Source organism: Triturus cristatus, chromosome 7 (assembly GCF_964204655.1).
Source record: "Triturus cristatus chromosome 7, aTriCri1.1, whole genome shotgun sequence".
Classification (NCBI taxonomy): Eukaryota; Metazoa; Chordata; class Amphibia; order Caudata; family Salamandridae; genus Triturus; species Triturus cristatus.
Genome location: NC_140590.1, coordinates 635,426,338 through 635,439,500, shown reverse-complemented (window position 1 = coordinate 635,439,500; position 13,163 = coordinate 635,426,338). Strand labels below are relative to the sequence as shown.

Sequence of the window (13,163 nt, the reverse complement as noted above, 5' to 3'; positions counted from 1 at the left end):
AAGGCAGTTACAATTGTGAGAGAGTCCGGTATCCTGCCAGTTTTATAACCATCGTCTACCTCCAACATGAACTCCTGCAACACAACCCATGTACATCTCAAGTCAACAGACCTACAGATGTGAGCTTTGGAGGGAAAGCCAAGTCTGTAATGCTTTTGGGCATACAGTCTGGTAATAGTGCTTCAAACTTCATATGATCACCATGGATATTTCTGATCAGATACTCCATTGTTAATATGCTAACACTGTTATGTTTCCACTTTTTCCAGTGGAACACTGCCACCAGACATGCACTATTATTTAGAAGAGCCACTAACTGAGGCATGTTACCAGCAGATTATGAGAATGCACCTCCTGATTTTTCCAGTAAAGACATCCAGAGCAAACTGATCAAATTAAAGGGAGCTGCCCCCGCTGTGCCAATATCATAAAGAAACCATACAGCTTATTGTATGCTGCTGCCCAGGATTGAAGATGGAATGGCAATTGCTGCCAAATCCAATATTTTTTAAATATGGAATAAGACCCTGTACAGATGCGCTCAAATGTTGTTTAAATGCAGAGAATGTCGGAGTTTACATGATAAGCAATTATTTTAAACATTTAAATGTATTTTCTCTTCCCTTACTTTCTTTCATTGAACGTATGCAGTCTTGGTAAAATAGATGCAGACCTCTGCTGAATAACAATAATAGCATACACTGTTTGTATGGTGGTGTTTGATTAATTTAGTAATTTATTAAAATCAATACAATCAGTCTCCAGTTTGGCGCCCCTAAAACATTGTGAAGTCAATTTTCTGTCAGATTTAGGGATAACATCACAGTCAACCCGGGGTTAAAATCATTAATACTGGATCATCAGAAAGAGGGTTCCTACAGTTTCACTCCATGTTTTTCCCACAACAGACCAAAAAGGAATTTGCTAGGGCAGTCCATCACACGTGCCATCCCCACTTTTTCACATCCCCTCCTACAGTTAGGACACACTGCTCAAAACGTTCTGTACAATCTCGATAGAGAGCAATGCCATCCTTAACCAATTGTGTAATGAAACTCCCTTCTGAATGCTCACTGATCTGTTGTGGAAATCCCTTCTCAATAATTCGAATTCTCTAGAGCAAACATCCCTTGCTAAGTTTTTCACATTGTTTTTGCATGTATGCCTTTAGCTATGAAAAAGAATTCTCAAACAAGTTTTTTTGGGAAGTAGCCACCTCTTTCATCGAGGGGTAGTGCCCGATGCCTGAGCTAAGCATTCTCCAATCTTGCAGACTCACCATGCCCGATCTATCGTTTGCACTGGATGAATTATTTATTTCACCCTCTATTAATATATCTGCAATAGTTTTACAACGTCCTGCGTGCTAGTTATCTAAGGGACCCATATAGTGCTTGTGCAAAATCAGCGTTAATTTGTTAGCAGGGTGTGCGTGAAGCAGGAAGGAGGTAAAAATATAGCATAGTCGCTAGAATGACCCTACTGGACCGAACCATGTTCATTGTGGTGCTTAGATAGGCATTTTGCAGTCTGCCTTCCATTAACAGCCTCAAAAATGTTCAGGGAGGTCTCATTGCTGCCTTTTCAATAAGGCTCCCATCTTATCTGTTTTTCATCTTGACTGTTCCAAGAGAGCTGCACTTGAGAAGTATAATAGTAAATCATAAAGGTTGCCATTTCGAGTCCTTGTTGCTGCTTTTAATGTTGTTAGACATGTAATGGTACCATGGTACAGGAGCAGTTCCAAATAAAACTATTCACTACTTGCTAGAATGCCTACAAATTCCTGCCTTCTCCTTAATTGGAAGTGCGTGAAAGAGCTAGAGCAGTCCTGGCAGGATACCAGTTTTTATAACCTCTATCCTTTGCATCTAAGAAAGGAAAAAAGGAGCCCATCAACTTAAATCCCATATCATTTCTTCAAGAAGTACTGAATTCTTCGTTTTCTATATGTAAGTTATCTGCAGATTAATCTTAACTTCCTAATATTCAGCTTTAGTTTATGCCCTTCTGAATGGATATTTATTTTGAATACTGTATATGCTTCTTACGACAATTACATTCAGAACTTATGATTTCCTCCTATTACCTTTATAGCAGGATAATGTTTAAAAGCCCCGTAGGTGCCACACACGACCTGACCAAGGTACAGCCGGGTTACTCAAAGTCAGAATGATCTCTACATAGACTTTTTTTTGTGTATGGCCAATCCGAATTGTATACTGCAGCTGTTCCTTGCTAATTTTATGTGTAAAACCAGTGCAAAAAGGCAGGCGAACAGTGGGCATCCATAGCATGTATTCCAGGGCAACTGAAGCTGTTAGAAGCATCATCATCAAACATTTTTCTTGCAGCTGAAGTCTTCTAACTGGCCATAATCATCAAATCATCAATAAGAAATGGGGGGCTTAGGCCATAGCACACATGACATGAGACAAAAAAGACTAGTCCACCTGGCTGAAAGCTTTTTCGACATTAACTGAAACCAGTAATGTTGGGACTTTTTTAGACCTTATGCCTGAAATCCTCTTTATCATGCATTTTCCGCTGTCTTTGGACGTTCCTTGAGTGACGAGAAAAACAATTGAACCTCCTTCACATGCTAGCTCCTAGTGGAGGCTCTCCCTGTAGCACAAAGATTTGCTCGACTGCAGGAAATAATCGGCTATAATGCCTTGAACATGTCCAACAGAAATTACTGGTGCATGGTGAAAGGTTTTGAGGTGGATAAGCTCCTCACCACAGGGATGCAGGCCTTTTCCTAGACTTCCTACAGGCTTGTGGTCTTGGCATGTCCTCAGACGGTGACATACATTATCACTCTAGTCCTCTTGCTGAGGAAGTTCTTTTGTCTGTGATAAGAAAGCAACACAGGTACAGCACCTGTGTTGTTTTTTTATCACAGACAAAAGAACATTCTTCCCTAGTGTCCTTGCTAACTGCTTCCTGATGGAAATCCTGCATCTGTCTTTGGTGTATCTAGAATTCTTTCTACCATTCAATGACACAATGTTGGAACCTGTATTGACCACTTGGAAAAAACTCTTGTACTGGCTATTGACACACGCACTGGCCGTGGATTGCACATCAATCAAGTCATATTTATGTAGTGCTGCTTGTCACCCATGAGCGTCTCCAGGCACTTGCTGCATATCTCAGTCGAAGAGCCAAGTCTTGAGTTCCTTCCTGAAGTCGGTCAGCGAGGGTGCAGTGCGGAGGTTGAGGGCGTTCCAGGCTTTGGCGGCGAGGTAGGAAAAGGAATGTCCTCCGGTGCGGGTGCGGCCTACGTGAGGGATCTCTGTGAGGGCAAGGTGTGCAGAGTGGAGATTCCTGGGTGGGTGTGGAAGTGCTGCTGGCGGTTCATGTAGGCGGATCCTTGGTCATGGAGAGCTTTGTAGACGTGGGTCAGGAGTAAGAAGTGGCATCTCTGGGAACCGGGAGCCAGTTGGAGGTCTTTCAGTTGCTGGGTGATGTGGGTTCTCTTGGCCAGGTTGAGGATCAGTCTGGCAGCTGCGTTATGGATCGACTGGAGTCTTTGCATTAATTCTGTGGTGGTGCCTGTATAGTGTGTTGCCGCAGTCCAGTTGGCTGGTGAAGAGGGCCGGCATTATTGTCTTCCTGGTGCTGGTGGGGAGCCACTTGAAGTTCTTGTGGAGCGTGTGGAAGCAGACTGAGGAGACTGCATTGACTTGACGTTTCATGGATAGATCGCTATCGAGGAAGATGTCGAAGTTGCAGGCGTGGTCTTTCAGAATGGGGTTGGGTCTGAGTTCCGATAGCCACCAGGAGTAGTTCCAGAGGGTGGTGTGTTTGCCGAAAAAGAAAACTTCCATCTTGTCTGTGTTAAGCTTAAGGCAGTTGATCCTCATCCAGGCTGAGACGTTCTTTATACAGTCTTCCTCGTGGTGGGGTCGGCTGAGAGAGATAGGACGAGCTGGGTGTCGTCGGCGTAGGAGATATGTGATGTGACAATGTCTGTGAGTGGTGCCATGTTGATGTTGATTAGGGTTAGGTAGAGGGATGAGCCCTGGGGAATTATGCATATGTTGTGCTAGGCTTGCGATGTGAAGAAAATATGCTATCCATTTCAGGGTGTCGTCTGTGATGCCGATCTGGCCTAGGCGATTGATAAGTGTGTGGTGGGAGATGGTGTCCGAAAGCTGGGGAGAGCTCAATCAGGATCAAGGTGGCTGAAGCTCCTCTGTCTAGTAGGGTGCAGATGTCGTCTTCTGCAGCGATTACAGCTGTCTCAATGCTGTGTTTGATTCTGAAGCATGATTGGCAGGGGCCCAGTAGGTTGTTCCTCTCCAGGTGTTCGGTGAGTTGTATGTTGAAGGCCTTCTCCAGGACTTTGGCAAGGAACGCGAGCAGCAAGATGGAACAGTCGTTATGGAGCTCGCTGGGGTCTTCCGATTGTTTCTCAAAGAGTGGTTTGATTTCTGCATGTTTCCATGCGTCGTGAAAAGTGGCCGTGGTTATCGAGGTGTTGAGGATGGTGGTGAGTTGGAGACTGATCTTGTCTCTTCCGAGGTTGAAGAGTCGTTGGGGACAGGGGTCGGAGGGTGCTCCCGAGTGGACGATGCTCATCAGAGTGGTCGTGTTCGGTGTACTGAGTTGTTCCCATGTGGCGAGAGGGTGGTCGATCGGTGGCTGAGGAGGTTGGAGGTCGAAATTTGTATAGATGGTTGCTATCTTGTTGTTGTGGACGTGGTTGTAGAGGGCGTTGCAGAGTTCCTGTGATGCGGGGAGAGTTGTTAGTGAGGCTTCTTTAAAAGAAAAGGCTTTGTATCTGGAAATGGCTACTTTGAGTTTGGGGAAGTTGTAAAAAGCTAAAGGATCAATCTCGTATTTTCGTCCAATATCTAAAAAACGATAGGGGTTCTAGTCTGGAGCCGAGGTCCCCTACCGAAGAAATGCCCTTTGATCTCTACGGACTTCCAATGGATATGTTGGTGTTATGTTTAATATTATTATTAAACCAAATAGAAGTTTGTAGGGAGTGTCAGATTCTTAGGGTTTAGAGGCTTAGGTCAAGATATAGTAAGGCGTTTCTAGTGTGTTTCAGAATCAGATTATTAAATATGTGATGGTCTTTGGAGATGGTTAGTAGAGAGATCAGAGGTAGATTGTCAGTTAGCCGTTTCTCCAAAAAGAGTCATGGGGTTACAAAGTCATGTATCCATTTTGCACCTTGGGCTGTAAAGAATGCTAGTTGGTATATCCTTAAGTCTGCAAGACTAACACCTCCTAGATGTTTAGGGAGACAGAGATTTTTTGGGGGGAGATATACAAGGTTTTTTGGAGTTCCAGCTAAATTTAAGGATGCAATCTATTGTATGAAAAATGTCATCTTCGCAGGGAATCTCGAACATGCTCAGAAGGTAGTTCACAATCAGAGTGATAACAATTTTTATGGATTATTTTGCACCACCACATCAGAAAATGTGGTGACCATCCACCTAACTAAGACTCGTTATGGTGAATAGATTCAGTAAAGTTGTCATTGAACTCAAGGCCCAGGTATTTAAGAAAGTTGGGTTGCCATTCTAAGCCGGAGGAACCCAAGACCTCTTTGCTGCAGAGAAGGTTAAGGGGGCTTACCTCTGATTTATCTTTAAGGGTGTAACCCGAGACCAAGGAGTAATCGTCGATTTTGGCTTTAATTACAGAGATAGCAGAGTTTGCATGTTCTGTCATTATAAGGATGTCATCGATGTATGCAGCCGTTATAGAGGAAGAGCCCTTTTGGTGTTCATTGATTGAGAGGAGCAGTGGCTCAGTGGCTAATAGGAAGAGTGAGGAGTACAGGGGGGGATCCCCGTCTCGTGCTTTGTTCAAGTTGGAAGGAGTCAGATAGTATGCCATTAGACCTGATTTAGGCAGATGGGTTTGCATATAGGGCCCTCACAATCTTAATAAATGACTCATCTAAGTTGAAACAGGACATTGTGGCCTGCAACAAAGGACAAGCAACCTTGTTGAATGCTTTTTCAGCATCTGGTGTAATGGCCACTAGTGCGTTTTGGGTTTTAGCAATTTGTATTGCATGCCTTGAGAGCCTAATATTGTCATTGGAGAGCCTGCCTCTGAGGAAACCAGCTTGTTATGGTCTGTTCAGAGCCGGAAATATTTGCTCGAAACGGTTGGCCAGGACTTTAGCGTAATGCTTGCAGTCGAGATTGTTGAGTGAGATCGGTTTGTAGTGTAGGTATGGTCTTTGCCTTCTTTAGGTATTAGGGCTGTGATCGCTTCTGCAATGGTTCCTCCGATGTAATTTGTTTCTGCATAGTTCCAGAAGAGGTCTAGTAAGGGCAATTGTAATTCATCCATAAATAGTTTATAGAACTGGGCTATAAGGCCGTGTGGCCCGGGATCTTTACCAACTGTGAGAAATTTAATGGCTGATTGGAGTTCCGCTTCTGGAATAGTCTGAGCAGGGATTGGCGTTGGGAATCCAATTTAGGGAGTTTGAGTTTGTTGAGGTGTGTTGAGATATTTGAGGAGTTAACTGTATTTGCATCATATAATGTTCCGTAGATGTCTAGAAAAACCTTTGATATTTTATAAAGGTCAAGGTGTAACTGTCCCTCTTTGTCTCTGATAGGGGTCAATCGTAATTTGGATTTTTTAACTGTAGGTAGCCGTCTAGGACTTTACCGGCAGAGTTGCCAATGCATAGTCTTATTGTGCTAGATTTGGTCACCCTTTGGCCAGCCCTGTTACTCAGGATTTTATTATATTCATACTTTTTCAGGTTTAGGGTGTCAAGCAGAGGGATGTCCTTTTTGGATTTATGGCTGCATTCTTGTTTAATTTCGGATTCCAATTTACCTATCTGTGCTTAAGCAGATTTATTAATATGGGCGCTAATTCCTATGAGTACCCCCCTAATGGTAGCCTTAAACGCATCCCAGCGAACCTGTGGAGAGCAATCGGTTGATGGGTTTTCATGAAAGAAGTGTGAAATAGCTTCCCGAATAGTGTCTACATGGTTTTTGTCTTTTAAAAAGTCAGGATTGAGTCACCATGACTTATCAGTAGGTGTAGATGCTGCCCAGTGCAATTGAGGCCAAGGTGGCTGAGTGGTCTGAAATTACTCTGGGTTCAGTGGAAGACTGATATCATTTGACCTCGTTGTTGGATACTAGTATGTGGTCCATTCTGGAGAATGATTTGTGAGGTGGTGAGCAGAAAGTATATATACTCTTCAGTGAGGGTGTTGGATACGCCAAGTGTCTACAAGAGAATATTTGGAGAGTATTTTGTGCAGCAATTTATGTGAGGAGGAGGGTCTGAATTTTGCTCTTGAACTAAGATTGTCATCTATTTTAATGCAGTTGATTAGGAGTTCTTGTTGGATTATGATTAAAGAAGGCTAAGCAAAATCAGGAGGTCTGGCCTTGGCAAACGTGCAATCCTTTCATTTACTTGTTGAAAACATTTGTAATGGGTATTAAAAGTATAATTGTAAATGTGCCCCTAGACTGATGTGGACTGCTTTTTGAAGTGGATGTGCACAAGAAAAATGGTATCACTATGCGCTTGTGTGCTTAAGCAAAGTGTGAATGAATAGACCGGAAGAAGAGGGCTGACCGAAAGCTTGTGTGTGTGTCTATTTTTATTATGAATTTTTGGGATAACGTGAGGCTGGCAAATAAGTGAATGTCTGTAGCCCAGACCTCAATCGGCAAAACCAATGATCACACTAATTTTTTATGTAATCTCAGTCATAATTACCCATGGAAGAATTATCCACTCAATACTACTCCTCTTCGAAGCTGGAGTGGGACCTGATGATGTGCCTCAGAACTCTGTATGATGCGGGGTTTATAAGTATATGGCAGTGTGTACCCCTTGGACATTATTAAGTGAAAGATTAGAATTCCTTTGGTTTTATTCAACGTTTTATCCTGTTTGTTGATAAAATTAGTATTGTTCGTTTGTATGAGAACTGATATTTACAGGTCTTTGAAGCTGCAAGCCTGTCAGCAATCCTCAACATTTAATCCCTTAAACTAATTGGAAATATGGTAATTTGAGATGATTAAGCTAAACACTGTTGTTCTTTGACAGGGAGGAAGATTCTGAAACCGAGATTAATAAGAAAATTTGGTACTACAGCACGAAGTTACAGTTGGCCGAATTAATTGATTGCCTAGATCGAGATCATTGGGAAGCCGAACTTTGTAGAACCATTGAGGAAATGCGAGACGAAATTAATCGGCATATGGATATAACAGAAGATCTTACAAATAAAGCACGAGGCAGCAACAAGTCTTTCCTCACTGCAGCCAATGGTAAGCACAATTGTTTACACTCTGAAATATGACAAATGAAATACCAGATAAATGGGCTCACTTGCAACAGGGCTGTAGTGGGGTTCATATTTACATTTAGAAATGCAACTTTGTTAGCCCTCCTAATCAAGGGATGAAAATGTATTTTGTTGCAGTAATCTACTTAAGTTTACAATAGTTGATAGTGACCTGTGTAATGTAACATCATTTGATAAGATTTCTGCACTATTTTACTTATTTTATTGGCAGTTGATGTAATCAGTGTTGATGGCTAACTTGGCCAATAGAATAGTTGCAGTGCCGAGAATAAATGACAAGCTGTAACCATGAAAAAGAAAGCAGTAATGTAACGAGTTGTACGTCTTTTAAGAATTCAGTGGCCTTCACACCAACCACTAGAAACCATAATCTCCTGTATTGAGTTAAAAAAGGGCCCAATAAGACTCATAGATCTTGGCCTGTTTTCTGGGGACAGCCATTTCTGTGGGTTGTTGTGGTCGCCCCGTGCCAGAGTTCTAGTGCAGCTAAATCTCCTCACTATCCTGAGAGAGAGCGGCTTGTTCTGCACCAGACTGACTTCTGGACAAAACACGCACACACGTAAATGGGGAGTTAGACTACTCCAAGGTATCTGGCAGATTTACATTCACCTTATGGTTTCTTGGATAGGTAGTGCTAGGTAGGAGTACAATTTAATGTATTCATATAATCAATACAATAATCATAATCGTTGAATTATTAATCTTTTTCACCATTTTTGTAATGCTGGTTACAATGCTTTGTTTCTCTCCTAATCATTGCAGAAAACTTATTTTACACAGGAATCCAATTGCGTCAATAAATGTTTGAAATGGCAATTTGTGTACATAGTGTATCTCCCTTTGGGCATCCCTGAGTAACAGTGACATGGTATAACTGTTTCCATGATTTCCTTGAGGGAATTAGGGTTGTCATGTTCTGAGGTTGCAGACACCATCCGGTACCCTGTGAGGTTTACGGGTCCAAATAGCACACTGTGAGCTAGCCAGGAACTAGGTCAACATATTCTGATGGTATGAGTGGGCATAGTCTCCATAGTTTTGACACTTATGTTGCCCAAACACAGTCTTACTAAATTTGTGGAAACCGTATGACATGGATATAGTGTGATCTCTATCGTGGAACATCGACCCGTCTCTTAGCCATCCTGCCTGAGGGTTTAAAGGCAGATCTCCGGTACTTTGTTACATCTCATTTAGCCTATGTTAATCAAATACCTTTCTTTCCCAAATCGTATTCCACCATGCCCAGGATTGCCACCTTAGGGGAGGGTTTAAATCCCAACCCATACTTGGTGTTTGTGACATCCACCCTCATCAGCTCCTGTTCCCAGATTGCATGAAAGGTCTCCAACTTTCTCATGACATCTTAGACACTGAAGTGAAGAACACTGATTTATTTTCCACATGTGCAATGGTGTGTAGTATATTATATGAACACATTTGAGAGCCATTTTTGCCTTTGTCTACACCTCTGTTGCTAGGTTGCTCTTCTACTTTCCTCAGAAGGCAATGAAGAAATCAGGTACATTTATGATCAGATTCGGTAGGCATGGTTTCACAATCCTAATCGATCAATGGAAAGTGTAATTTTGATAGGGCTGAATTTGGGAAGGGAACTCGAGGCTCCTATTAGATTTCCTCCCTCCTCCTCCTCCCTCCTTCTCCCGCTACTTCTCCCTCCTCCTTCCTCCCTCCTCCTGCTTCTTTCTCCCTCCTCCTGCGTCTTTCTCCCTCCTCCTGCGTCTTTCTCCCTCCTCCTGCGTCTTTCTCCCTCCTCCTGCGTCTTTCTCCCTCCTCCTGCGTCTTTCTCCCTCCTCCTGCGTCTTTCTCCCTCCTCCTGCGTCTTTCTCCCTCCTCCTGCTTCTTTCTCCCTCCTCCTGCTTCTTTCTCCCTCCTCCTGCTCCTTCCTCCCTTCTCCCGCTTCTTCCTCCCTCCTCCCTCTCCTGCTTCTTCATCCATCCTCCCTCTCCTGCTTCTTCATCCATCCTCCCTCTCCTGCTTCTTCATCCATCCTCCCTCTCCTGCTTCTTCATCCCTCTTTCTTCTTCCTCCTCCTCCTCCTCCTCCTTCTTCTTCCTCCTCTCACCTGCTCCCAGCTTATTCTTCCTCCTCTGGGCATTTTCTTCCTTCTCCCTGCTTCTTCCTTCTCCCTGCTTCTTCCTCCTCCCTGCTTCTTCCTCCTCCCGTCTTCCTCCTCCTGCTTCCTCCCTTCTTCCTCCTCCTGCTTCCTCCCTCCTCCCCTTCCTGCTTCTTCCCTCCTCCCCTTCCTGCTTCTTCCCTCCTCCCCTTCCTGCTTCTTCCCTCCTCCCCTTCCTGCTTCTTCCCTCCTCCCCTTCCTGCTTCTTCCCTCCTCCCCTTCCTGCTTCTTCCCTCCTCCCCTTCCTGCTTCTTCCCTCCTCCCCTTCCTGCTTCTTCCCTCCTCCCCTTCCTGCTTCTTCCCTCCTCCCCTTCCTGCTACTTCCTCCCTCCTCCCCTTCCTGCTACTTCCTCCCTCCTCCCCTTCCTGCTACTTCCTCCCTCCTCCCATCCTGCTTCTTCCTCCCTCCTCCCTCCTCCTGTTTCTACCTCCCTCCTCCTGCTTCTTCCTCCCTCCTCCTCCGGCTTCTTCCTCCTCCCTCCTGCTACTTCCTCCTGCTTCTTCCTTCCTCCTTCTCCTTTCTCCCCATCCTCCCCCTCCTCCTTCCTCCCCCTCCTCCTGCTTCTTCCTCCTCACTCCTTCTGCTTCCTCTTCCTCCTCCTCCCTTATTCCTCCTCCCCTCTTCTTGTCCCTCCTCCCCCTCCTGCTTCATCCTCCCTCCACCCCCTCCCTCTTCTTCCTCCCTCCTCCTGCTTCTTCCTCCCTCCTCCTCCTTCTTCCTCCTCCTCCCTCCCCCACCTCCCTCCTCCTGCTTCTTCCTCCTCCTCCCCTCCTCCTTCCCTCATCTCCGTACTGATCCATCCTCCCTCCTCCTCCCCCTACTGCTTCTTTCTCCCCTCTTACTCTCCCTCCTGCATCTTCTTCCCTCCTCCTGTTTCTTCCTCCCTCCTCCTCCCCCTCCTGCTTCTTTCTCCTGCTTCTTCCTCCCCCCTCCTCCTCCTCCTGCTTCTTCCTCCTCACTCCTCCTCTCTTCTTGTCCCTCCTCCTGCTTAGTCCTCCCTCCTCCCCCTGGCTTCTTCCTCCCTCCTCCCCTCGGCTTCTTCCTCCCTCCTCCTTCTTCCTCCCTCCTCCTGCTTCCTCCCTCCTCCTGCTTCCTCCACCTCCCTCCTCCACCTTCTTCCTCCTCCCCTCCTCCCCTCCTCCTTCCCTCCTCCTTCCCTCCTCCTTCCCTCCTCCTTCCCTCCTCCTTCCCTCATCCTTCCCTCATCCCCGTACTGATCCATCCTCCCTCCTCCTCCTCCCCCTACTGCTTCTTCCTCCCTCCTCCTGCATCTTCCTCCCTCCTCCTCCCCTCCATGCTTGTTTCTCCCTCCCCCTCCTGCTTGTTTCTCCCTCCTCCTCCCCCTCCTGCTTCTTTCTCCCTCCTCCTCCCCCTCCTGCTTTTTTCTCCCTCCTCCTCCCCCTCCTGCTTCTTTCTCCCTCCTCCTCCCCCTTCTGCTTCTTCCTCCCTCCTCCTCCTCCTGCTTCTTCCTCCTCACTCCTCCTCCTGCTTCTTCCTCCTCACTCCTCCTCTTGCTTCTTCCTCCTCACTCCTCCTCCTGCTTCTTCCTCCTCACTCCTCCTCTCTTCTTGTCCCTCCTCCTGCTTAGTCCTCCCTCCTCCCTCTGGCTTCTTCCTCCCACCTCCTGCTTCTTCCTCCCTCCTCCTGCTTCTTCCTTCCTCCTCCTTCTTCCTCCACCTCCCTCCTCCACCTCCCTCCTCCTTCCCTCATCCCCGTACTGATCCATCCTCCCTCCTCCTCCTCCTCCCTCCTCCTGCATCTTCCTCCCTCCTCCTGCATCTTCCTCCCTTCTCCTGCATTTTCCTCCCTCCTCCTGCATCTTCCTCCCTCCTCCTGCATCTTCCTCCCTCCTCCTGCATCTTCCTCCCTCCTCTTGCTTCTTCCTCCTCACTCCTCCTCCCTCCGCACTCCTCCTCCTTCATCTTCCTCACTCCTCCTCCTGCATCTTCCTCACTCCTCCTCCTGCATCTTCCTCACTCCTCCTCCCTTCTTCTTCCTCCTCCTCTCTTCTTCTCCCCCCTCCTCTCTTCTTCTCCCCCCTCCTCTCTTCTTCTCCCCCCTCCTCTCTTCTTCTCCCCCCTCCTCTCTTCTTCTCCCCCCCTCCTCTCTTCTTCTCCCCCCTCCTCTCTTCTTCTCCCCCTCCTCTCTTCTTCTCCCCCCTCCTCCTTCCCTCCTGCTTCTTCCTCCTCCCTCCTCCTCCTCCCTCCTCCTCCTTCTGCTTCTTCCTCCTCCCTTCTCCTGCTTCTTCCTCCCCTCCTGCTTCTTCCTCCCCTCCTGCTTCTTCCTCCCCTCCTGCTTCTTCCTCCCCTCCTGCTTCTTCCTCCCCTCCTGCTTCTTCCTCCTCCTCCTGCTTCTTCCTCCTCCTCCTGGTTCTTCCTCTCTTCCCCCCCTACTCCTCCTGCTTCTTCCTCTCTTCCCCCCCTACTCCTCCTGCTTCTTCCTCTCTTCCCCCCCTACTCCTCCTGCTTCTTCCTCTCTTCCCCCCTACTCCTCCTGCTTCTTCCTCTCTTCCCCCCCTACTCCTCCTGCTTCTTCCTCTCTTCCCCCCTACTCCTCCTGCTTCTTCCTCTCTTCCCCCCTACTCCTCCTGCTTCTTCCTCTCTTCCCCCCCTACTCCTCCTGCTTCTTCCTCTTCCCCCCCTACTCCTCCCATTGCTTCTTCCTCCTCCCATTGCTTCTTCCTCCTC

The 13,163-nt window shown here is 46.6% G+C and overlaps 1 protein-coding gene across 5 annotated transcripts in view; it reads left to right on the top strand.

The window, feature by feature from the left end:
• Positions 1 to 13,163, top strand: part of BPTF (bromodomain PHD finger transcription factor) — a 1,440,172-nt gene that overhangs the window by 56,909 nt on the left and 1,370,100 nt on the right. For all 5 annotated transcript variants that reach the window (XM_085617259.1, XM_085617261.1, XM_085617262.1 and 2 more), the window contains exon 3: positions 8,074 to 8,297. In XM_085617259.1, the coding sequence (XP_085473385.1) occupies positions 8,074 to 8,297 (224 nt within the window). The remainder of the gene's footprint in view (positions 1 to 8,073; positions 8,298 to 13,163) is intronic.